The 23,942-nt window shown below is 39.5% G+C and overlaps 1 protein-coding gene and 2 non-coding genes across 3 annotated transcripts; all 3 read left to right on the top strand.

Moving 5' to 3' along the window:
* The first annotated feature begins 123 nt into the window (after positions 1–123).
* ncapd2 (non-SMC condensin I complex, subunit D2) lies at positions 124–22,681 on the top strand. Its single transcript, XM_085471607.1, has 32 exons — positions 124–373; positions 782–901; positions 1,445–1,520; positions 1,598–1,656; positions 1,787–1,962; positions 2,423–2,568; positions 3,073–3,200; positions 3,376–3,499; positions 3,639–3,786; positions 5,593–5,790; positions 5,866–6,000; positions 6,083–6,170; positions 7,173–7,380; positions 7,521–7,639; positions 8,329–8,529; positions 8,650–8,824; positions 9,371–9,455; positions 9,625–9,761; positions 11,801–11,933; positions 12,125–12,200; positions 12,298–12,513; positions 12,655–12,815; positions 14,542–14,653; positions 14,784–14,907; positions 15,158–15,313; positions 18,238–18,415; positions 18,495–18,589; positions 19,202–19,282; positions 19,852–20,035; positions 20,610–20,778; positions 20,874–20,990; positions 22,372–22,681. Exons 2-32 carry the CDS (start codon positions 784–786, stop codon positions 22,452–22,454), a joined length of 4,206 nt encoding a protein of 1,401 aa, XP_085327733.1. The 5' UTR covers positions 124–373; positions 782–783; the 3' UTR covers positions 22,455–22,681.
* Positions 5,140–5,498, top strand: LOC146698801 (small nucleolar RNA U85). The gene has a single exon (XR_014923069.1). It is a non-coding gene; the product is annotated as a small nucleolar RNA U85 (small nucleolar RNA).
* On the top strand, positions 6,259–6,544 carry LOC146698802 (small nucleolar RNA U85). Its single transcript, XR_014923067.1, has one exon. It is a non-coding gene; the product is annotated as a small nucleolar RNA U85 (small nucleolar RNA).
* Positions 22,682–23,942: the final 1,261 nt, after the last annotated feature.

Genomic DNA, 23,942 nt, shown 5'->3' on the forward strand with positions numbered 1-23,942 from the left:
CATTTCTGTAGCTGAAATATTGGTACCGGGGAGAGGGGGTGATTGTGTTTCAATCATTTGAATACAGCTACTACCTCAAAAACCTTTTCTCTGTCCTTTGTGTGTGTCTGCGTTTGTAATTGTGGTTTGTAAAGTTTCTGACTTTGTGCTGTAGTGTGCCCGAGCGTCCGGCAGGTGGCAATGTTCGGTCAAACAGCAGCATGTCAACGTGGGCGGGGGCAAGTGACGTCAGAGTGTCGCCGCTTTGGCGCGATGTTCGGACAAATTTGAAAACTTACTGGATTTAGACCGTTTAGAGACGGTGAATACTAACAGGCTACGCGTGTTTCTACAGAGGTCCAGAGTTTGGCTAACAGGAGTACATTTGTTACGGGTGAGCTTTATGTTTATAAACTATAAGAAGTTGGTAGTTTGTTGTTGAAGCCATTTCCGTTTTTCAATAATGTAACTGCGTACAAGATACTGAGCTAGCCCTGCTAATTAGCCCGCTAACTGCGTTAGCAGTAGCTGTTTTGCTTTGGTTAGCTAAACCCACAAAAATAAATGTTAGTCTTTGGTAAATAGAAGTAATTCTTCACATGGGCTGGAGTGTCTTAGAGAGTGTTATGCTGCACTTTAGCTCCTTAGGTAGGATCAAGAACGAGTTAAATTTTAAATGTGTTTAGTCGAATATTCGACTATCTCGCTTTGTAAAACAGTAGATATCAAGTAATATCAAATTCTTTCCCAACAGGAGCTAAGTTAGTTAAACATACAAATAAAGGCTGTCTTAATGATTCAGGGATGTCGTGGGACTTCTTTTTACCTGTGTGCGTGGGGGACCTTGTGAAGACTGGGGGGATCAACCAGTACGTCGTTCAGGATGTGGTCTCCGCAAAACAGCTCCCGTCCTGTCTCAACAGTAAGTTGTCAACATGTAGGCAGGTCACTGATAGTTTTTGGGGTTTTTTTGTTCTTTGGGGGGTTATTTTTTTAAACAAAATGTAGAACATCTGCACAGAAGGCATCACATTTTCTTCAAACACCTCCAACAAGTCATTACCATCCAAGAATTGTCCCGCGCTAAGAATCTTTTTACTAACTTGTGTGTAACACCAACCTGCCAGAGGGTCTGCAGATGGAAATTAGCTAAAATTAAAAAATAATTATAGTACTGGATTGCACCCAGCTTCTTGTGTGTATATCACCATCCCCTAAAACAAACAGACCCTTCAGTGATGGGTGAGCCACTACTTAAGTCTCAGACACAATTATATAAATCTTTCCCAAGATTCCTGCTCATGTACCACACCCCCAAGTAAGGTTAATTAAAATACCTATGTACTTGCATTTTTTGTTTTGATTTTTTTTACCCAAAATGACAAAATGTTGTCACTCTTCGAATACTTGGGGATGATTGTGCTAGTTTATTTGTTTATTTTTTTTAAAATTCTGTTTCACACAGAATTCAAGGCAGCATTAAGGAGTCAGGGGCCTTTGTGTATACTAGAGCACTTCGACACTGGCTACAGTGTGCTGCAGTAAGTGTTTTCATGTATTGCCCACTTTTATTTATTGTGACTATTACTGTACAAAACAACTGTCTTTGTTTCTTTAGGCACTGTAAGGCGGTAGATCTGGCTGTTAAAGAAGATACTCTGGAATTACTAGTACAAGGTTGCTTTTTTTTAAAGAAATAATATTTTCTTGATGTTTAAATTGATAACTTTGATTTGTTGATGTGCTCACATAACCTGATTTTTTTTTTTTTTTTTTTTTTTTTTTTTAAATAACCCTTGCCTTTCAGTGGTTAGTGGGCTGTCTGTTTCACTGCCGAGCATCCTTGTCTCCACCTCCCTGTCAGCTGCAGAGCGCAAGGAAAAACTTAACGCAGTTAAAATGAGCGTCTTCCTGCTTTGCAAACTCACAGAGAACCTGGAGAGTGATTCCTATAGGCAGAATATTGTCACAGCACCTGGGAAGGTATGCTCATTGCTTACTTAGCTAAAGGGTTCTTTGCATATGCCTGTTATCATAAATGTCCACTGATGAGCTTTAACTAGCTTTATGATTCAGTCAAACTAAGAGATTGAGTTTCTAGCCTGTTGTTATGTGGTTATTCTTGGTTGTGTGGTAGAGTGTTATTGCACTGCTGTAAGGGCCCACCCAGAGTGAAATTGACACTTTCTATGCTGTGCCACTTCAAGAGAAATTGGGTAGTATAAGCAGGAGCTGTCAAACAATGTGTGGATGTTTGCCATTGTGTGCATAATGATCAGCTAGCAAGAGGCTATCAGTCTCTGTATAGTTGGTTTGTCTGGTGTGAATTGTTTTCTTTGGTAATCTGAGGACATGTATTGTGATTTACTTGATCTCAATACTATATTAAAGATTTTATAGTCCAACATCTATGAAGCTTAACTGCTCTTTTTATGTTGTACAGGGTGGTAAAAAAGGCAAAGCATGTGGAGAAGGACTTGTGCAGTGGGACTCAGAAAGAGAGCAGGTGCTACAGGCACTTGTGCAGCTCTTCCAATTGGACATCCGTTCACTGTGGAGCCTCTCCTTGGTGGAGGAAGAGTTCATCAGGTACTCTGCTGTCAGGAGAGCTCTGGCAGAGAATACAGTATCACGTTTTGCTGGTTTAATTCAGTTAGTTGGTGTCATTTACAACTTATCCATATCACTTCCGAGCATTCGGAACTCTGTAGCTTAATTGGAACTCTTATGACAAAGATGTGTGACTCTTCATTAATAATCTACAATATCTAATAAGGTTAGAAGAAATTTGGACTGTGGTAAATTGCCCAATGTAATGGTTTCGTTATGCACATTTCCTCACTTTCCACTTGTTTTATGGTTCTCAGTAAGGATATTCAGTAAATTGTTTGTCAGAAGACATTTATGTGGTAGTTTAACACTCACAACACTCCTAGCAGCACTTACCTCAGCTTTTAACATGCACTGTGTGTATCTGATGCTTCTGATGAATTCAAAACCTTGTCTACTACTCATTGTGGATTTTTGGTAACTTTTCATCCAGGTATTACCATAATCTAATATATAAAAAAACACACATTTATCTCTTCTTAGCTGTGTGACCTGCTGCTGCTACAAGCTCCTTGAGAACCCAACCATCAGCCATGTCAAGAGTAAACCCACCAGAGACTGTGTAATCCACCTCCTGGGGTTGCTGATTAAGAAATATAATCACCTCCTGGGTGAGTTGGTCAGACAAATGCAGTCCTATTACCGAGGAAACAAATTAGTCCTGTCACTTTTGAGAATATTGTCTGTAAATGGTGGTGGTGGGGGCCACTATAAGGTGTTCAGCTTTTCGGGAGACATAGCTGACTTGTAAGGTTTTTTTTTTATTTGTCCTCTAAACTGTCACAGGTGCTGGTGTAAAAGTGATCCAGATGCTTCAACATTTTGAGCAGTTGTCATCAGTGTTTGCCCAGGCTGTGTCTGTGTGGAGCACAGAGTACGGAGTCAGAGCTATCATAGGAGAAGTCATACGGTCTGTACAATTTTTGTGTGTATACAGTATCCAGTATGCAGCTTGATTTCGTGAATCTGTTTGTGAAGTCTTATTTTGTGTTACAAATTCCTGTCTTTGTTTGTTTTTGTTTTTTTGTTGTTGTTTTTTTTTATCTCAGGGAGATTGGTCAGAAGTCAAGTGAGGAGTTGGCCAGAGAGGGGTCGGGAGTCAAAGCCTTTGCCTCCTTCCTCTCAGAAGTCAGTGCTTTGGTGCCTGAATTGATGATTCCCAACATCAGTGTTCTCATCACACACCTGGAAGGAGAGGTATGAGCACCGAACAGTGAGTAATTGATTGCAGCTCATGAATAAGAAAATTATTGTCCTTACATAAGTAGAGGCTGCCTGCCATATTGATTGGGTATAAACAATTGCTAATTAGAGGTCTATGTGATCATGTAAAACAGCACCAATTAATATTAATGACTCATCACAGTGACAGCCTTGATGTGTGAGCAACAGGGTTGCTCATTAAAGGAACTGTCCCTGTGTGAGCCCACAAGGAGTGGGCAGTTTTAAATCATCACAAACCTCTGCTCCTTGTGCTTCTTAAGTGCTTTTTTTTTAATGTCCTGTGTTGAGTTTTATGTAGTTTTGTTGGTCTAGGACAGACTGGGAAAGGATCCATTACACTTTGGTCAAGTTTGTTGCTTTTAAATGTGTTATAGAAATAAAAGTGACGTTGACATCTACAATTCTTTTACAGTTGTCAAGATCCTGTCTTAGAAGTGGGTTGTCATTGGTTTTTGAAGTAATGCAAACACAAGATTAAAAAGGAATATAACAGTGTGGGATGAGCAAGCAGCATTCACTTTATTATTCTCTGCTATAGCCAGGAGACACTGTTTCTTGTATTTGGCTGGGTAACACACCACTGGGCACAATACATTTTTTTAAGACAAGACAAGGAAGGGTCTTTACAGCTCTAGTAAAATTTTATATAGTGCTTACATTACTCAGAGTAACAGGTAATGATTGGCTCAGATATTTACACTATTTTTCTCTGTTGCAATGGTCACTGTGTCAGATTCGGCAATTACAAAGTCATGAATCTTGCCTTTTTGTGACTGAGAGCCATGACAGACTGCACATTAATTCTCTTTCAGTCATGCTTCGTGTCTTTCACAGTGTACAAGATATTGTTGGAAGGTTGCTTGCTAGGGATTTACAGGAAAAGAATCTAAATAGACCTCTGCATGATACTGGCTGTCTTCTGTCACTTCATACCTAGATACATTGGCAATGTCAGTCCTTTGTTTTTGTCATGATTTGTACCCAGCTGTGCAGTTGAAAGAAACCCACAAGGCATCGCAGGTGTAATGTCAGTTTTCATCCATTATAGTGCATTATGTGAGAGCACAGAGGATGTGTTACACCCATTTTGACCCTTGAAGACTCCCTTTTTCATTCACATTTGGTCATAATCATGTCTTTATCATATAGTCTAAATCTGCCATTGCATACTTCACGTCTGTTTTTACTGTTTCCAACTTTTCAGCAAAATACTGTTTCTCAGTTATTTCTAAGCTATCTAATGATTGTGTCCTAAAACTGCAAATTCAAGGGCATTTTTTATTTCAATCAAAGTACATTATCGTTAAAAGCAGAACAGAGTATTCTGCCCTGTGATGAGACCAAGGCGAATACGAGCTTACTGAATGAGAGCTGGGTTTCTCTTGCCTTGACTGGCAGGTAATCTTGGCAGTGCAGAGGAGGATTCCTGCTCTGCTGTAAGGGCCTGCCTACAGTGACTTGGCTCGACCCAAATTATTCCTCTGCAGTCACAGTGGAGTAATTTCTGGGTTGTCGCTGACAGCGTGTGTCTTATGTCTGTGTGTGTGTTTGTGTGCTGAGTGTGTGTGTGTGTGTGTGTGTGTGTGTGTGTGTGTGTGTGTGTGTGTTAAAAAAGGCAAGAAGTTCACCCAGCTTTCTTTACTGTTCAGTGAGCCATGAGTTTTGTCTTTGGTAATCTGAGGGCAGAGTTCTTAGTGAGGTTTTTCTGTTTTTGTAGGATTTAACAGATTGTTTCACTGAAATTCTTAATTTCCAACCTTTTTCATTTCTTTTTCCCAGAGTCACACAATGCGTGTTGCTGTCTGTGAGGTGCTGGGAGAGATCCTTGTGAGGGTCCTGTGCGGTGATGGGCTAGATGAGTCCGGTAGAGCTGACCGTGACCGTTTCTTTGACACACTGCAGGAGCATCTGCATGACTCGCACTCTCATGTCAGAACACGTGTACTGCAGGTCTACACACGCATCGTCAATAGCAAAGTAGGTTTGCTCATCAGCTATTGTGTTTGTAAAAGAATGCTGTTGCTCCTGGTAACATAAGTCATCTGTGTTTAGGCGCTGCCCCTGTGTCGGTATAGCGAGGTGATGGAGCTTGCTGTTGGACGGCTGATGGACAAATCTATAAATGTGGTTAAGAGTTCCATCCAACTGCTGGCTGCCTTCATAGCACACAATCCTTATAGCTGCAAGGTAAATAACTATGCGTCAAACTCTAAATAGCAGGTGTTCTTCAGGTTTCCTGATATAATAGAATATTTATCTTGTCTTTCAGCTGAGCAGCGCAGATCTGAAGAAACCACTGGAGAAGGAGACTTCTAAACTCAGAGAATTGAAAGAGAAACTGGAGGGGACAGCACCTGGTAAACAAAACCTGAGTGATTATTCATAAGTATTGCTATGAATCTCCCCTGATGTTTTATTTTATTATTTAAGACTAATTCACATTTTGCCCTGTGATGAGACCAAGGCGAATATGAGCTTGCTGAATGAGAGCTGGGTTCCTCTTGCCTTGACTGGCAGGTAATCTTGGCAGTGCAGAGGAGGATTCCTGCTCTGCTGTAAGGGCCTGCCTACAGTGACTTGGCTCGACTCGAATTATTCCCTTAAAGTTATAGCGGAGTAACCACGAGGATGAAGCTCACAGTGTGTGTTTGTGTGTAAGGGGCAAGAAGTTCACCCAGCTCTCACTGCTGTTCAGTCAGCCATGAGCTGTTTCTTTGGTAATCTGAGGGCCAAGTTCAGAAATTCGCTTAAATTCAGCATGCCATGTATGTCATCACAAGCAAACAGAAAACAAACCATTGTTTCAGAATTTAAACATCTGTTAAGTGTGAGATCCAGTTATTAAACAAAATGGTTTTTTTTAAAGATGTCTTTCATCTGATGTAACCATATTCATGCTGAAAACAGAAATACGTTTTGTAATTGGTTTGATGAATAGCAATACAGCATAAATGATGAACTATAATATTTATTTTTAGATAAGTTGTTTGTTTGTTTTAAACTTTTGAAGAAATCTGTTCTTGTTTGTTTAATCTGTTTTTCACAATGGGGAAAAATATTAACTAGTTTACTACATTGCCAGAAATCAGAACATTTAAATTTTTTATTAGCTTTAGAAGAATGACAAGTTTAAATATGAGGACTCTGGAGCCCACCATTCCTTACTAAATTCTTGGCCTAAACAACAATCATCTTACCATTTTGTCCTGCTGCTAAATTATTCTGTTTTTAATCTCTGTTGGCACATTGTTGTACTTTTACTTTTTTCATTTTCTTTTTTTCTCTCTTTCTCTTTGTAGGTCTAAGCTGAGTCATCACCATTGAATTTATTTTATTTTTTTCTCTTTCCCTCCCGGCAGTGGCAGTGATTAAAGCATCTGAGCTGTGGGCTGCTATGGTGCCTGAGCTCCTCGTCACTGTCAGGAAAGAACTGGAGCCCACAAGCGAAGAAGAGAAGGAGCAGCAGGAGGACGAGGAAGGCGGGGAGGTGGAGGAGGAAAAGGAGGCAGAAGACGACAGAGCAACCGCGGTGAAGATAGCTCAGTACCTCCGTGTCAACAAGTACAGGTGATGATAATCACCAGTGGAGGCCTGTGTAGTGTCACTAACTGGAGGATTTTTTTCCTCCCTTGCTGTCAGTAGCCTACAATTTTCATTTTTTATTTATTTTTTTTAATGGGGCTTTTCTTTTGTGTTGCATTCTACAGGGATGCTGTGCAGCTCAGTATAAGAGCTCACAGCTGCTTCCCAGAATCTGAGATGTTTACTTCTCTGTCCACTCTCACACCTGAGAATATGATGGACACACTGGCTCTGATTTTCAAAGGTAAAAGTTGTACTCAGTGTGTCTGAAAATTGCTCTTCCTGGTGACATTTAATAGAAGTTGTATTGAGAACATAAACATGTTTTTGTTTTGTCCCTGGGGGGTGTTTTTACAGCTGTCTCATTTGTAATGTGCACCATTCAGCCATGACATTAAAACCACTTAAGTGAATAACATCAGCTTTCTTTTTACAATGCAATATTTCGCTGGTTCCTAGCATACATTACTTTGGGAAATACTCCCACCTGTTCACACATCATTGGCTCAGAAACTGCGTAAAGAACATGAAAAAGAACCTAGCATGTACGCCATGACACCAAATGTCTTCATTTGCAGCATTCTTGTAACTCCATCTGCTGCAACTGGAAAAAAACCCAACATTTTTTATTATTATTATGTAATTAAAGGTGAGAGGGTTTGCTATTGGTGGCCCTGTGCCAGACAATACAATATGTGCCCAGACTTCACACGCCTCGTCTTGAACCCATCCAAATTATTATTATTATTTTTAAAAAGGACTTGGAAAGTGGTAGGCAGTTCGGTTTTATGTTTTAATTTGGAACGTTTTTTTTTTTTTTTTTTATCTCATACAGTTTCATAAACAGTTGAGCTGCAGTCAAACAACGTTTTAAACTTGGTTGATTGAACGCCCATTTGATCTTAAGTGTACAATACTTGACATTTTCCTCAGGCTCTGATGATGACACTTCCGAGCTCAACCAGAATTTGCCACCGACGCCACAGAAAGAACCAGAGAAAGAGGGTGAGGATGGTGAGCTGAAGAAGCAAGAGATGTTGGTGCAGTACCTGAAAGATACAGAAACCTTCGCTTTACAAGTAGAGAGAGCAATCTCTGTGATCAACACCATGCTGTACTGGAAAACAACTTCAGGTAGACGGCTGTATCCATTACACAGTAAACCAATGTAATCTTGTAGATTTCTGTAAAGTTTTTTAATCTAACAGAATCTTCAGCTGTTTTTTTCTTTTGTTTCTTTTTTGTTTCTTTTAGTGGTCCAGGAGGCTGTGCAGTTTTGTGTGACGGTGTGCGAGTTCAGTGTCGCTAACTCTATCAGTGGAGTGAGGAAAATGTTGCCTCTGGTTTGGTCAACTGATGCTGCAATTAAAGATGCAGTCATTCACGCTTACAGGCGTCTGTATCTGAACCCCCAGGGAGACACCATCAGGTTTGTAAGACCTCACACATATTTGAGTTATGAATAAGTTACCCATTCTTTCATGTCCTAAGTGTACTGGCATTATGACGTTAAAAATAACTAAGCTAACACAAAATAAATGCTGGACGCTTCTCTAAGATGGTTAAGAATAGAAAGTATTGCTTCTAGAAAGACTTCTTCTTCCCTCCTTGAATTCTCTTTTCTTTTTTATCCAGTTCATGGTTGTGGGACTTTTCTGTTTGCATATTTATTTTAATCAAAACAAAGTACTGTTGTCCCTCTGATTATGTCATTTTCTGTAATCTTTTCATTAACAATTACAGTAGCATTAGGCTATTGCTGGTTTAATGTCACTGACTAAAGCACGACTTGTATAGCATTTAATAAATATAAATAAATAAAATGACTTGTCTGGCTTATATTGTTTGGACCATTTTTTTTTTTAATCAAATTTTATTACTTTTTTTAAGGCCTGGGCCAAAATTAATGGTAAATACAATATTGTGATTAAAGCAAAACCTTAAAAACAAGCATCTGTCTAATCCTTTTTTTTAGGACGAAAGCCCAGACTCTTGTTGATAGTCTCTCTGAGCTGATGGTGGATTCATCTCTGGGAACAATCCAGTGTCTTGAGGAAATTGTAAGTGACTCTGTTATTACTCTCATGGATATTTCTGTGTGTGATGCTCGGCTGTAAAAACGCATCCTCTAATCCTGAAACATTAGTGTCTCCATGTTGAGGTATTTACGAGTATATACAAGTTGTTGTTTTGTTTTTTTACTGTAACTATTCAATCATGTCTCTATAGGTACAGGAGTTCTTCAGCAGTGGCAGCAGTCTCCAGTCCACTGTAGTTCAGGTCTTGTGGGAGAGATTTACTGGTAAACGAGAAACTTCTAGCTTATACAAGCGAGCTGCAGTCTTACTGCTGGGCATGGCTGCAAGGTGAGAGTTCCACTGCTCTACTCTAAATGAGCCCAAAGTGACTAGAGTCCCTGTAGTCCAGCAGTTATGTATATATACCACATATATAGTTTTTGTTGTTAAGCCTATAAAGTGTAGTTATCACCTGTGGAATTGTGATCAGTCCTTTTTTTAACTTACTTTTTCATTCTGTCTATCTTATAATCTGACCTTTTTTTTTGTTTAAAGTACTCTGTGCAACAGAGTAGATGGGATGTCACCCAAAATGGTTATTGTGAGGTGTACAATAATTACCCATGGTGCTTTACAGCTTGTAAGAAGCTTCGGAAGCCTTACTTAATTAGACTTTACCTCATTTTTGTCTTCAAGATAATCATCTTGTGCTCCTCCAGACTGTTTACTGTGTGTTGCTTTTTATTTAGCTGTTTCCCCTTTTTCACATGTTGAATATCTTCTAGCTTGTAATATCGTAGATGGCATTTAGCTAGCATTCCATACCATATTTGGATGACAGGGTGGATTGCTAAAGCTGCCAAAGCCAAAGCTTTAGTTCTGGCAGCTCAACACTAGCGTTCTCTATCATAACACTTGTCAGTCAAAGAGGCCACACTCCTAACTAAACTATACTGGTGTTTTATCCCAAAAAGTTCATGTTGAATCTGTTCATCTGGACCTTGTGTTGTTTTTTTTTTAAAAAAGAAGAAAAAAAGAAAATCACCTTCTGTAGAGGAGTTATAAAAGAGAAGGCATGAAGGAGGCAAAATGTGTTTTGTATACCTATAAAAATGTGTGTTGGTTGTCTGCTTATAACTTGTTTAATGTAGATGAGGGAAGGGCATTTGGAATTCCGCTGGCTCTCTGTGGAGGAGCGTGGCAAATTTTGTACTGAGTCATGGTGTTCCTGCTAAGCTAGCTCTTTATAAAAAAAATTTTCACATGTGGCTGACAGCAGCTAAGCTACAATCTCATTATGTCCCCATTATATTTTGTACTGACGATAAATGTGTAAAAATACATTGCGTGTTAAGGGAACAGGACTGTTTCTGATTAAAACTGTTTGAATTACAAAACACGATACAAAGGTACTGGAATAAACATAATATTTACTATCTATAAGCTATATATGTTAAGTCACATGGAAGCAAAAAATAATATTTTATTTGTAATTACAATTAAGTTGACTAAACCGTTTAAAAGTGCGTTAAGTCTGTGCTCTTCCTCACCACACAAATGACTGCACATCACATCCTTTTACGTTTTGGTCCTGCATCAGCTACTTGACATTCAGTAAATCCTCCCATTAGTCAGAATACAAGCCCTGCCTCGGCTCCTCTTCATTGTAATCTAAGTCACGACCATATAACTGGGCCCCTTGCCAGTGCTTTATATATATGTATATATATGTATGTATGTATGTGTATATATGTATGTATGTATGTATGTGTATATATGTATGTATGTATGTATGTGTATATATGTATGTATGTATGTGTGTATATGTATGTATGTATGTATGTATATGTGTGTGTGTATGTGTATGTATGTATATGTGTATGTATGTATATATGTGTGTATGTATGTATATGTGTATGTATGTATATATGTGTGTATGTATGTATATGTGTATGTATGTATATATGTGTGTATGTATGTATATGTGTATGTATGTGTGTATATATATAGATAGATAGATTTATTTATTTAAAAAAAAAAAAAAAAAAAAAAACAGTGACAGAGAGGAAGAGTAAAGAGTCTATCTGCAGTCCACCCACACTGCTGCCTCTCTTCATCCAGCATCACTAGCATTCATAACCTATTAAACCTTATGTGTTTCTCCTCACCCATCCTCCTACAAGTGTTATCTGGTCTGTAGCCTAGCGCTGGTAAGGCCAGCATGGAGCATTCAGGGTAATGTAGGGCAGAGATGTTCTTACTTCTCTTTGTATAATCACATGATCAGTTAGAACTATAAAATCTGTACTTAGTTCTCTCTCTGTGTGTGTGTGTGTGTGTGTGTGTGTGTGTGTGTGTGTGTGTGTGTGTGTGTGTGTACACACCAGGGCAGAGAGAGAGGTGGTGCTCAGTAATCTGGACACTCTTTGTTCAGTGGCCCTGGGTGAAAAAGTGACTGAAGACTTCCTTCTGGCCAGAGATGCAGTTATTACCATCTGCAACATCACTGATCATGTCAGGGTAAGATTATATAAAGCATACCTTTTAAAGGATTTCTTGATTATGGCTATATGAGTCAGGAAATTAAACTACTACCTATCTATAGATACAACTTTGTTAATTTAATATTTACAAATTACTGAATTCATAAAATGCCCAGTTTGGGGGGTCCAGCACAATATTACCATCTTGTACTGCACTGTTTCCAATAGCAGTCAAAGGGTGCTCCATTCAGACTGCCTCAGGACCATCAGCTGTTCACCTGTCTCACACAGGCCGTTGCTGAAGGTAAATTCAGAAAAATGACAATTTTTCTGTTTTTCATTCTTTTCTTTCCCTGCTCATGGTTTCTTCCTCTGACTGCCTCTGTCTGTGTTTGCTTCAGGTGTGGTGATGGAAGACCCTTACTGGCAGAGCTTCATGGAACAGGCTGTCCGTCTCATCTACTTCCTGGCTGAATCGCCTGACCAGCTGTGCTCCAGGCTGCTCCAGCGAAGTGCCCGCCTCTTACTAGATCAAATTGCAGAAGGTGGCGAAGTCAACAAGGATGCTGGCCAAATGCAAGATGGCTCTCAAGAGTCTAATGAGCAATGTGAACAAGGTGAGTCCCATCATTGCTCTTTGAGCACTTTTGTGTTCTGAAGCAGGACTAAGCCTTTGTAGATTTTGATGTCTGAAAGGACACTATGTGACACACACGGTGCTTTATACTCACACAACAACATGTCTTTCCCTCCTGCAGTGAACTGTGTGTGTCTGGCCCAGCTGTTGGCTGCGTGTGGCTGCGTGGCTTTCTGGCAGGTGTCTCACCTTGAGCGCAGCGTGAGTGCTGAGCTGCGGAGGAGGAGAGGAGAGACAGAGGAGAGAGAGGAGAAGGAAAAAGGCCCAGCCGGAAAAGCCAAGGTAATGATGATGTGCTGTATGGATGTTATAGAGTCTATAATATCCATACAGCATACATACATACAATTTTATTATACTGTCTATAATATAGACAGTATAATAAAATCCATTTGACGTTCGGCAAAATTAGATAAAACATTCAAAGATCTAACTTTATCAGACTTTTAAAAGCATTTTTGCTGCCATGTGTGGCAGTGAAGAATTTAATTTTGGCAGTTCCAAAAATAATGTGAATATCAACTATTACAGAATTGGACTTCTATAGGTTTATGCTAACTGCCATTTATTACTACTGTTGTCACTGTGCTATTTGAGCTAATTGGTGGGTTTACTGAGAAAGAAAAGATAACATATTATGTTGCCAGCCCATTCAGTGTGAGAGGGAATATTCAGTATTTTATGACATAAGCAAGATATAAGTCATGAGTACAATTACTAACAACCAATTAAGTTTAGTGGCCATCTTTTACTGTAAAGTGTAATCAGACATCTGTGCACAAATGTTTCGCTTGACAAAAGCAGACATGTTTAAATGTCAGGGTTTTTTTTTATTTTTTATATGTACTTTCGTGTGACATAAAAATTACACATGAATCCATAACCCCCTGTGTGGGGAAAAAGCTTTTTGATAATCAGACCAAGCCTCAGCAGGATGGCTTGATGAGATTTCTTTTACCGATGGAATCAGATGAGTGATGGTTCATAATTGTTCAGCCCATCAGGGAACAGGAAGATAAATGCTTCCTCAATTAGCATTAGAAGTTTCCAATGTTTTTTTTTTTTTTCTTTTCTGTTGTTTTTAGTTTTTATTTGTGTCTTTTTAGATAGCCATGGAGGGAAAATATGGCAGAGAGACACAAGGCACAATTGAGTCAAACCCAAAATGTTACTGTCACCTGTTTTAAACCTTGACAGGAATTCATGATAGTCTAGGCTATGCAGGGTGCTCATGGCTGTACTTCTGTCTCTGTGCTTACTAACACACATCGCAAATATACATTCTTAGGTGCCACATTTAGGAGTCAAAAAACACTTCTGTAATAGTGTGAGATACTGGCATATCTTATTCATTACCAGATCATAACCAGATTATCAGACATGTATTTGCAACATGCTAACGTGACCTTATTTTGTCTCTAGAGGGGTGTACAACGAAACGAGTAATAGGTGACAGAGTTCTGTTCAGCTTCTAGTCAGAAATTTTAGTGACTTTTTTTTTTAACCTGGTTAGATCAACATGGTAATTTATGCTGAGTGTGCTCAGCATTAAAATAATTAGCTCAAGTTAAAATGATGATTTTAGCGTTCTGTGGTATAACCTGTTGTTAAATTGTTGGGATTTTTTCTTCTTCTTTTTTTTTAGCTACATTAATCTCGTCTTTTTCGCAACAGTGTTGCATTTTACTGTTATTTTTATGTTTATAGATTTTTTTTTACTATCATTTTTATCATAATCATCTAATAATGTGGGTAGAGATCATTTTTGTGAGAATCATATGAGGTGTGAAACACCCCATTTTATATGATCATGCACAGAACATGAAGCAGGAAAATTTGGTTCAGCAAGTTGAAAACCACAGTCATGATGCCCATGAGTTTGTCAAGCTAGCTAAGGCAAAGAAAGTCTGGTGGACTTCCTCTGTAGGACACCCCTCTGTAGTGGCTGCATTTTATATTATTCTGCATAAACCGTAATCTATTTTAATATGTAATGATTTCCTAACAGCAAACAGCCAATGAGAGCACTATGGAGGAGGAGCTTGGGTTGATTGGTGCCTCTGCTGAAGATACCGAGGCTGAACTCATCAGAAACATCTGTGAGACAGAATTACTGGCTGGTAAAGAACCCAACCTTTTTTCTTTTGTTTGTCTGCAGTCACACTAAACAACATTAACCCCTCAATTCATACTACAGTCTTTTTATAAATACCACACAAATACCCCACCTCCCTCCCCTCTGCTCTCTAGAGGAGAACCTGCTGAGTGCATTCCTTCCCCTGCTGGTGAGAGTCTGCGGCTCCCCAGGACGTTATTCCCACCCGCAGCTCACCACTGCTGCCTGTCTGGCACTCTCTCAGTACATGATGATTAGGTAAACACATTTCACTTTTCACTACATTTATGTAGTGGTAATACTGTTTGGTGATTAATTAGGTTTTTATGCTGACGGTTGAAGAAATGCTGTAATTCTGTGTTGAGGGGAATTTTTTTTTTTTTTAAAGATTTAAAGAAAGATTTATTACTTCTTAGTGGCCCAAGCAGTTAGCAACTTTATTGCTAACTTAAACATTGAGACTTTAAATGCATTTCTTTCTTCTTTTTTACCTGTATTTCTTAAAAAGCCCATCAGTGTGTGAAGAAAACATCCGTCTCATGTTTACTGTTCTGGAGCGCTCTACTCTCCCTGTGGTTAGGGCTAATGCCATAATAGCCCTGGGGGACCTCACTGTCCGTTTCCCAAATATTTTGGAGCCCTGGACACAAAATCTCTATGCCAGGTATGTAATTACATGTTCGGCTTGATCATCCCAGTAATGTGAAACAAATTTGTCACAGTAGCAGCTCATTCTTATCGCTCCCCCCATACTAATAAACTCTCTTCCAGTTAGGACTACATTATCATAATATCCGTAGATTTGTTTCCCACCCAAGATTATAAGTGGCAGCCTACGCTTGATGGCTCAGCTGAGTGGGAGTACTGTAAATGACGTTTCATCATTTCATGGCATACAACACACCCCTCCACCCCTTATTTCCTTTGCTTGTAGTCTCGAGCCATCTTCATCCAGATCCCACCAACACGACATCTCGGTGTGCGGCGACTCTCAGCCACTGAAGTGTTGCCACTGTCACAATGCTCCACTGAGCCACATGATGGGAAAAGTTTACTCTTTCCATCACGACTTTTTAATGGTCGGGGGGAACAAACTTTCAGATGATCTATGTTAGCAAACTCTCATGTGTGCCTTGTATTCTGACCCTTACGGTTGCCATAGGAACCAAAAATTGCCTCGTGGCTTATATAAAACCCACCCCCACTCGTGAACTGGGATGGAACCTCGGACCACCTCTGACAACGGCCCCTTTAGACAAGGAACAGCTTAATTACTAGTATGTCATGGTTTGTGGCTGGAGCCAGTGAGTAGTGTGTTGTAATTATACAGAGTGGCTGTGTGAGCAGAAGGGAATAATTTTGAGAAAAGTCAAATGTTCTTCAACTTGTAGGTATGCTTTCATTTTAAAAAAAGCATTGGCAGTCTATTTCTCCTGCACAAAGTTGCACTGTTGTTTTTTTCTGTAGCCAACTTAGAAGCTGAAGTTCCTCTGTTTGATGAAGTGGGGTTTTAATTGTAATGCCTGATAATGCTCACATTTAGGTGGTTTGGACATGTAAAACATTCTGTTCTTTTTATAATGCGTCATTGCCCTCCTAGTGTTTTGTACCTGATAAGCATTTCATAGTATTCCCTAATTGTCTGCCTCACACCAACACCTCCACTGTTCTCGAGGCTGCTGCCCTGCTGGCGCCTCCTGATAAGCGCATTAAGAATTAATTACCCTGTTCATTGCTGTTGTAAGCCTCTGCATTGGCATGTGGAAGTACCATGCACATGTTTCTGATCGTCTGCCAGGAGTGCTGCTCTCTGCCATAAATGAGAAATGGCTAATGAGTTTCTTTTGCGCTGTGGTTTTGGGTGAGAGTAAATCTAAATTGGTTTCAGAGTGGTATCAGATTGCCATGCCACAGCCTGTCCAGTCCCATTATATTAAACTTTACTGAAACCAATGTTGTTTGGTTTCAGTAAAGTTATGGCTAATTATAAGTTGGTATGACAGGAGAGATGACAAATTCAAAGGTGGCCATACATTTTCGCCTCTGTCTATGTTTCTGCAAAACAAGCAATGTGGCTACACACAGTTACTCAGTGACTTGCCATTACTTTTTCATTCACATTGTCAGAAGATGAATCCAGCCTTTTTCTCCTCTAGCACCTCCAACAGATTCTTCAGTTAACCAGTACAGTATCTCAATGCCAACTTTTTGAAATTTGTCATTTTGTACACACATTCATTCTCCCCAGATGTTAGACAGTTTATGCTGAACAAATTGTCCATCATCATGCTGAAAATGATATTGTGTCCTATTGACATTAGCGGTGGTGGTAAAATTAATTCAGGTGTAGTGTTTTTCAACTCTGAACAATTCATGTGTCTATTCCTATACTTCGGAAGTCATTAGACCTAAAATCCTGGAATAAATGTAGTAAATTTAAACATGCCAGATTTTTTTTTTAGGCACTCTATCATCTACTAGAGCATAGGTGTCAAACTCTGGCCCGTGGGCCAAATTTGGCCCACAGCCTAATTACATTTGGCCCGTGAAGCCATGCCAAATTACTATTAGAGCTGGCCTACTGGTATTATACAGCTAATATATATATTGTTTAGTATTAAGCTTTGCTTGTTCCATATTCAGTTTTTCAGCAAAACGTGTTTTAGTCCATAAGAAAAGATTCATTCTTATATCTGGAGGAATAAATATATTTCAATAAATATTAATGTTAGCCAGCGACTTTGTTCCAGTTTTGAATTTTGGCCCACTGTGTATTTGAGTTTGACACCCCTGTACTAGAGTGTCTAAAACCTGGTCAGAAAGTAAAATGGTTACAGCACAATAATCTGACATAGTTAGTATCAACGGGAGCACTTGCTATAGTCTTACCCTTTGACCAGTGTTTTAAGTTGTATAGTTTTCTATCGTCCATGCTTTAGTCCTTAGTTTCTTTTGTTTTACATGCAATAGTCAAAATTTGAAGCAGTAGGTAACTGTGCTTCTAATCCTGCCACAAGGTACGAGACCCAGAAACACCACTCTGGGGTCCTTAGGGATGTCACAACCTGTTGTGTCCTCTAAAATTAAAAGAACATTATCCCAGAACAGTTTGACTGATTTTTCTGTTTCTTAACCTATTGCCAGTGTTGAAACCTGAGAGTTCCCTCAGCGCTAACTGTATTGTGTTAACTGCTAGCGATCAAAGGTGGCATATTTAATTATGATGGAAAGGTATCTTGGTTTCCTTACCTGCTAAATATCAGAATGATTTTTGTTTGTGTGTACGCCAGCATGTTGTTTGTGTTTAAGAGGACAACTATGGCAAAATGCAGCTTTGAAAATAAGCTATCATGGTTTGTAGAGTGCAACTTTTTTCAAAAGGGGATTACCAAAGAGTGGGCTGTAGGAAATAATTTACAGTAAATATCCACATCAGAAAATGAAATTTAAAAGATATCATTGAATTGGGCTTTGAAAATACACATTTCTCCCATTAATGGAAAATCGACGATCATTAGAAGATCAGATGATGCGTAACGAAGGAAATACTATGTATAATTATCATTATTTTTTTCCTTTATCTTTCAGGCTGAGTGATGAGGTTCCTTCAGTAAGGCAGACAGCTGTGACTGTTCTCACTCAGCTGGTGCTTAAGGATGTCCTCAAGGTCAAAGGTCAAGTCAGCGAAGTGGCTGTATTGCTAATTGACCCTGACTCGCACATTAACAGCCTGGCCCTGAACTTTTTCAATGAGCTTGCTACAAAGGTAGACCACATCCAGAAGGCTTGATGGAATCTGAGTGATGGGGAGTGTTTTTAACCATTTTCTTTGTGTTACCCATCAGGACAATGCGATATACAACCTGCTCCCAGACATCATCAGCCGCCTGTCCGACCCAGAGAGAGGCATGAGCTCAGAGGACTTCAACACTATTATGAAGTGAGATGCACAGCTGTGTACCATGTCGTGTTTTCGTTTTCTTACTGCATCAACTGTGAAGCAGACCACAGACTTGGGGCAAATGATGCAAATGACGCCTTGTTTAACCCCCAAGCAATCAAGCTATTTTGGCAACTGAAATGACTACTGTCATTAAGACCCCATTATCTTACACACAAGAATACTTACTACACTGTTCCTTAGTCTGGTTCCATCTATGACAAATATTCTGCAAATGTTCTAATGTAATTAATTAGGTTGGTTTTTTTTTTTTTTAATATATTTTTAATGACTGGATAAGAAACAAAAACACAAGTTGTGCAAACAATATTAATTTATTTAGCTAGTTTTTAAGCAAAATATTTAGTTTTCTGATATATCTGAAAAGTCAGAACAAGATGTAATACCTATATACCTTTTGGAAGAAGAGGTAGTTTAGCAAAGTCAAACACTTTTACAATATTAAAAATAAAACTTCAGTGGGACCTACAGTATAAATATACAGTATACACCACTCTCACTTGACTTTAAGAATTTTTTTTAGGAGAAATTCAACAACTGAATGTTCTTTCTTTTTTTAATAAATGTTATATTGTGTGTGTTTGTTTGCAGACAACTGTTCTCCTACATCACTAAAGAAAGGCAGACCGAGTCTCTAGTAGAGAAACTGTGTCAGCGCTTTAGAACTGCAAAGTGAGTTCTCTTCCTCCATTTATTTCCCATCCTCACTTCTAACCTGGATCCTTTGTTTTGTTTTGTTTTTTCTTTACCATTTCCTTTATACTTTCTCGTTTGTCCTGCTTTATTTAATCGTGTGTGAAGCGGGGGTGGATGTGTGGGTAATTAGTGGGCGTTTTCACTGAGAGCGTTTGACAATTAATGCAAATTCACAGTTCACTTCACCTGTCACCTACACCGACATCTTCTTATTCACAGATTTTGTCATGGAAACTGTCTTCCTGTATAGTTGGGGACTGTAGACAGAACAATTGGCCTGGCCATGCTTGAGCTTCTGACTCATACTCCGTCCATTATCAAAGCTCAAATGAAGGGCATTTTATATTATACGTTGGCAAAATGAATTTGGATATAAGAAGGTTCTGGGAAAATGAGATTTGGTCTAAATGTCAGGGCAATGCAATGTTCATGAGGAATGAGCTTTTATTTTATTTTATTGAGTTTTAGAATTTCTGTGCACTTTGTTTTCTTAAGTCAGGTTTCCCCCACAATTTCTCATCTTCAGATTTTCTTTCTCTCATCAGGACAGAGCGTCAGTGGTGTGACTTGGCCGTGTCTCTGTCTCTGCTCTCCATGTGTGAGCGCGGTTTCAAGAGGCTGCAGGAATGCTGGGAGTGTTACAGTGACAAGCTGACTGAACCGGGCGTCTACCAGCCTCTGCTCTCCATCACCGCCAAGCTCCGTCGTGGGGCTAAACCACAGTTTAAGGTATATTATTCCCTGTTTAAGTCAGTTCTGCAGTGACCACGCAGTCATGTGTAGCTCAGGTGGTAGAGCAGGCCAGCTACTAACCGGAGGGTTGGTGGTTCGATCCCAGTCTGCATGCCAAATATCCTTGGGCAAGATACTAACCCCATGTTGCTCTCCGATGCATCCATCAGATGTGAATGTTAGATAGGCACTAACAGCTTAGAAAAAGTGCTTCTGTGAATAGGTGTGATTGGGTGAATGAATTAGTTGTATAAAGCGCTTTGAGTGCTCAGAGTAGAAAAGCGCTATATAAGAACCAGTCCATTTACCATTTTACCAGTCCACTGCACCTGTCTATGCACCCTTTGGACCAACTTCACAGAGCTATGACGGGAATGCTTATTAGCCATCTGTGTGATCCACACAGACGTGAGACTTAAAGTTGAACGGTGGATACTTTGTCTATTATCAAAAGCTTCTATTGTCTGTAAATGTCTGGAGAAGACTCTGGTGTGCTGAACGTTTAAGTGGTCAGTGAAAGATAAAATGCCAGTTCATTCCATCCCATGCTAATGTTAACTTTGTTTTCCAGGCTCAGGTAGATGAGTTTGAACAGCGTCTGACTGCAGTTCACACACGGGGGCTGGAGAATGTGGAAAGCCCAGAGATGGATGAGGAAAACCAGAAAGCAGGAGTGTCTGCTGAGAAGACAGTCACGCGAACACCTGCGCCCACCAGAGGCCGGCTGAAGTCAAAGGAAGGTCAGGAGTCAGCCTGCTTTGAAGAACCTTGTTGCAGAAATAGTCTGTTTCTCATTTTAGTTACACGATAAATTTTATGTTTATTTTTATTGCAGGTCAAGGAAAGCCTCCAGTTTCAAGATGTGATGACAGTTTTGTCACGCCTCGCAAATCTCGCAAGTCTAAGAAGCCTGCAATCACCTTCAGCAGTGATGAGGAGGAGGATGAAGAGGGTGAGTGAAGCCACTTCATTAAGTCACTATTACACTTAATTTGCAAACAGTTTTAATGGGTTTTGTAAGAAATTACTTTTTGCAGCGGGTCAGTTGCTTGGAATCAAAAATTATTATCCTTAAAGGGGACGTGTTGAGCTTTCCCCTCCTCTTAATTGTTTTTTTTTTTTTTTTTCAATCTTGTGTGTTGGATACTCACCTTATGTTTGCAAGGAGCAGCAAATAACAAAGTTAACTTACGCATCCTATTAAATAAGCTAAAACGCCTTATTTAAAAGGATGATGTGAGGGGCTCGGTAGAAGACCAATAAGGATAGTTTTGACCTGCGTCATGCAAAGCTACTCTCCCTCTCCAAGAATCAGAATCTGGAGCACACTCAGCCCCCTTTTAATATACATCTGCTGATTTATTTTGTCATCTAAATACATATTTTTAAGGCAATTCATTTTTTTTCCTTATTAAATCCATTGAATTGTAACATGTCAGATAATAGCAAATAACAGTTGTCTGTTATTTAAGCAGAAACTTTGTCATCCAGTTCACTGGATTTTAGTCAAGTGTTTAGTATGCTCTGTTTGTCACTGCAGTGTATTCAATTTGTCTCATTAGCTTGTAAAACATGATTTATAGTACTGCATTGAATCTATGCGTTTGTCCTCTGGTGTGTCTGCTCTGCTCCGAGCTGCTTCATGTTGAATTAGAAGCTAATAAACAAAGATTTAATAGCTGATTGATAAAGTTATGTACAGAGAAAAAAGCACCAGTCAGACCTATGGCAGGTGTTGTGGTTAGGTGAGGTGTGTGTTGCTACAATGTGCAGTGGGATAAGCTGCACTGTAGAGTTGACATAGTGCTATAAATCAAGTGTTACAAATCAATAACATTCTTTGGATCAATACACCAGAGTTCAGAGTGCTTAGACCACTAGACTGAGATTGTGGAGCAGCAGCTGAGACGATTTAAGACCGTTGGACCTCCTTCGGTCTAAAAAGTGAGATGTGCATTGTTGCAGCACTAATCCGAGATCTGTGGATATCTTTGAAGGATTAAATTTTTTTTAAAAATTACACGACATGAAAAACTAACCACCATTTCCAGAGAACTGTTATCTCCAGTTATCTTATGCTTTCCGTGATTAATTAGACAAAGTGTTTCAGGTAAGATTATTTTTTAAGCCTTTGATTAGACTTGAGTTACTGAAACACTTCTGAGTTACAAAAATATATTTTAAAATAATTAGACTTGAATCTATTCCTGAATATTTCTTGTGCGGGTTTTTCAGCTGTTCTTATAGTGCATGGCTGTTCCCAGACATCGTCATTACTCGTCCCACTTCATTATGTTTCAATTTCCTTTTTTCTTTTTTTCCACCTCCATCAGATGCTGTGATGGCAGAGAGCGAGACCCCTAAAGTGACAACGCCCATCGCACGCACGTCCCGACGAGCTCGCCTCAGAAACTAACTCTGATTGTTCTCGTTTTGTTTTTTAAATCTTATTTCTGTGTATCTTTGGAAATACTTTTATCTGTAATGATATTTTATACTTGTTGGTTTTTATTTTATTTTTATTCTTTTAATATTGGTACTTGGCACCAATCTAAACTAGGCATGATAATGTGTAAAGACACAAAATCAAGTAGGCTTTTAATAAACCTGGTTCTGTTTTTCATTAAAAAAGAGAGAAAGAAACCTCCCTGTCTCAGTTTTATTCCTCTGCTCAAATGTGTGAAGGCTTGCGAGTCCGCTGGGTTATGTCGAGTAAATTTATGGCATCATTACAAACAGCTTTGAATGTCTGCTTGTATCATGTTTGGACAGCGGTGTTTAATGGGCTGCCACAGCTTGCCCAGACAGTATTACTACCCCACATGGTTCCCTACTTCACCTTCCTCAGCTCTCTTTTCCTTTCATATGTTGTTTTCAACAATTTCAGGTTTCAGTCTTTCTCTGATGACCACATTCCTCGCCAGTAAGCGTGTTTTGTTTTTTAGTTACAATTGCATTTTATTTTTTTCTCTTGTTCTGTCTGACACATTTGCTGTTGCCTAGTTGGCCGCCTCTGTTCTCCTGTAATCAATCTCTTTTGTAGGTCTCCCTCTGCTCTCTGCCTGGTGCTTTTCTCCATCCCTTTCTCTTCCTCCTACTCTCCCCTGCCTACTTTTCTTCCAGCGCTCCTCTCTCCACTGACATCACACACAGTAGTTTAACCCCCCTCCCCTCCTCCTCCCCCCTGCCTCATCACTAATCTCTCCTTTTCGCCTACTCCCTCTCCCACACATTGTCCTCCGAAAACATGAGAGGGGTGCGTTTTTCTGTATGTGCGATTTGATACGTTATGTAAAGACACTTACCAGCCGCAGGATGATAACAATGTGATTGCAAAAGCGGCTCCGTTTTTATCAGAGGACAAATTATGGTTTAAATGTATTCAGTGGGTGCTAAGTGTGCAAATAGAAGTAAATGTTTAGTTTTTAAACTTTAGTTGGTACTGTGCACAGATGAATTTCTTGTTTGTGAAAGATTAAGACTGAAACAACTGATTTCTGATCTGATCTCTGAGGGGGTTTATTTACTTGAAATAATCACAGGCTGCTGACCTTTAAGGTCAATGCATTGGATCGCGCAGCTCCTGATGGTGTTGTAATTTGTCGGCAGGGGGTCCGACAGCAGATGGTACTGACAGACTGTAACTAACCCAACAGAGAGGGGAGGTCAGTGCATGCTGGGAAAGACCACGGAGACAAAGGAAAGAGAGGGTGGCTAATATGCACAAAGAGTGTTGTCACCACATGGGAAAGGTATAATTCAGATTAAGTCGTGACTGAAATATGCAAAGCTTTATAGCCACTGGTCACTTTTGACAAGGCATCAGCTGAATGCAGCCCTCTGACCTCAGCTTAGGCTGAGGCCAGTTGGTTAACATGGTCCAAACTACACAGTCACCTTGGCA

Source organism: Copadichromis virginalis, linkage group LG11, assembly GCF_057382275.1.
Source record: "Copadichromis virginalis isolate Kocher_CV1m ecotype Utaka linkage group LG11, C_Virginalis_male_GT1.1, whole genome shotgun sequence".
Lineage (NCBI taxonomy): Eukaryota > Metazoa > Chordata > Actinopteri > Cichliformes > Cichlidae > Copadichromis > Copadichromis virginalis.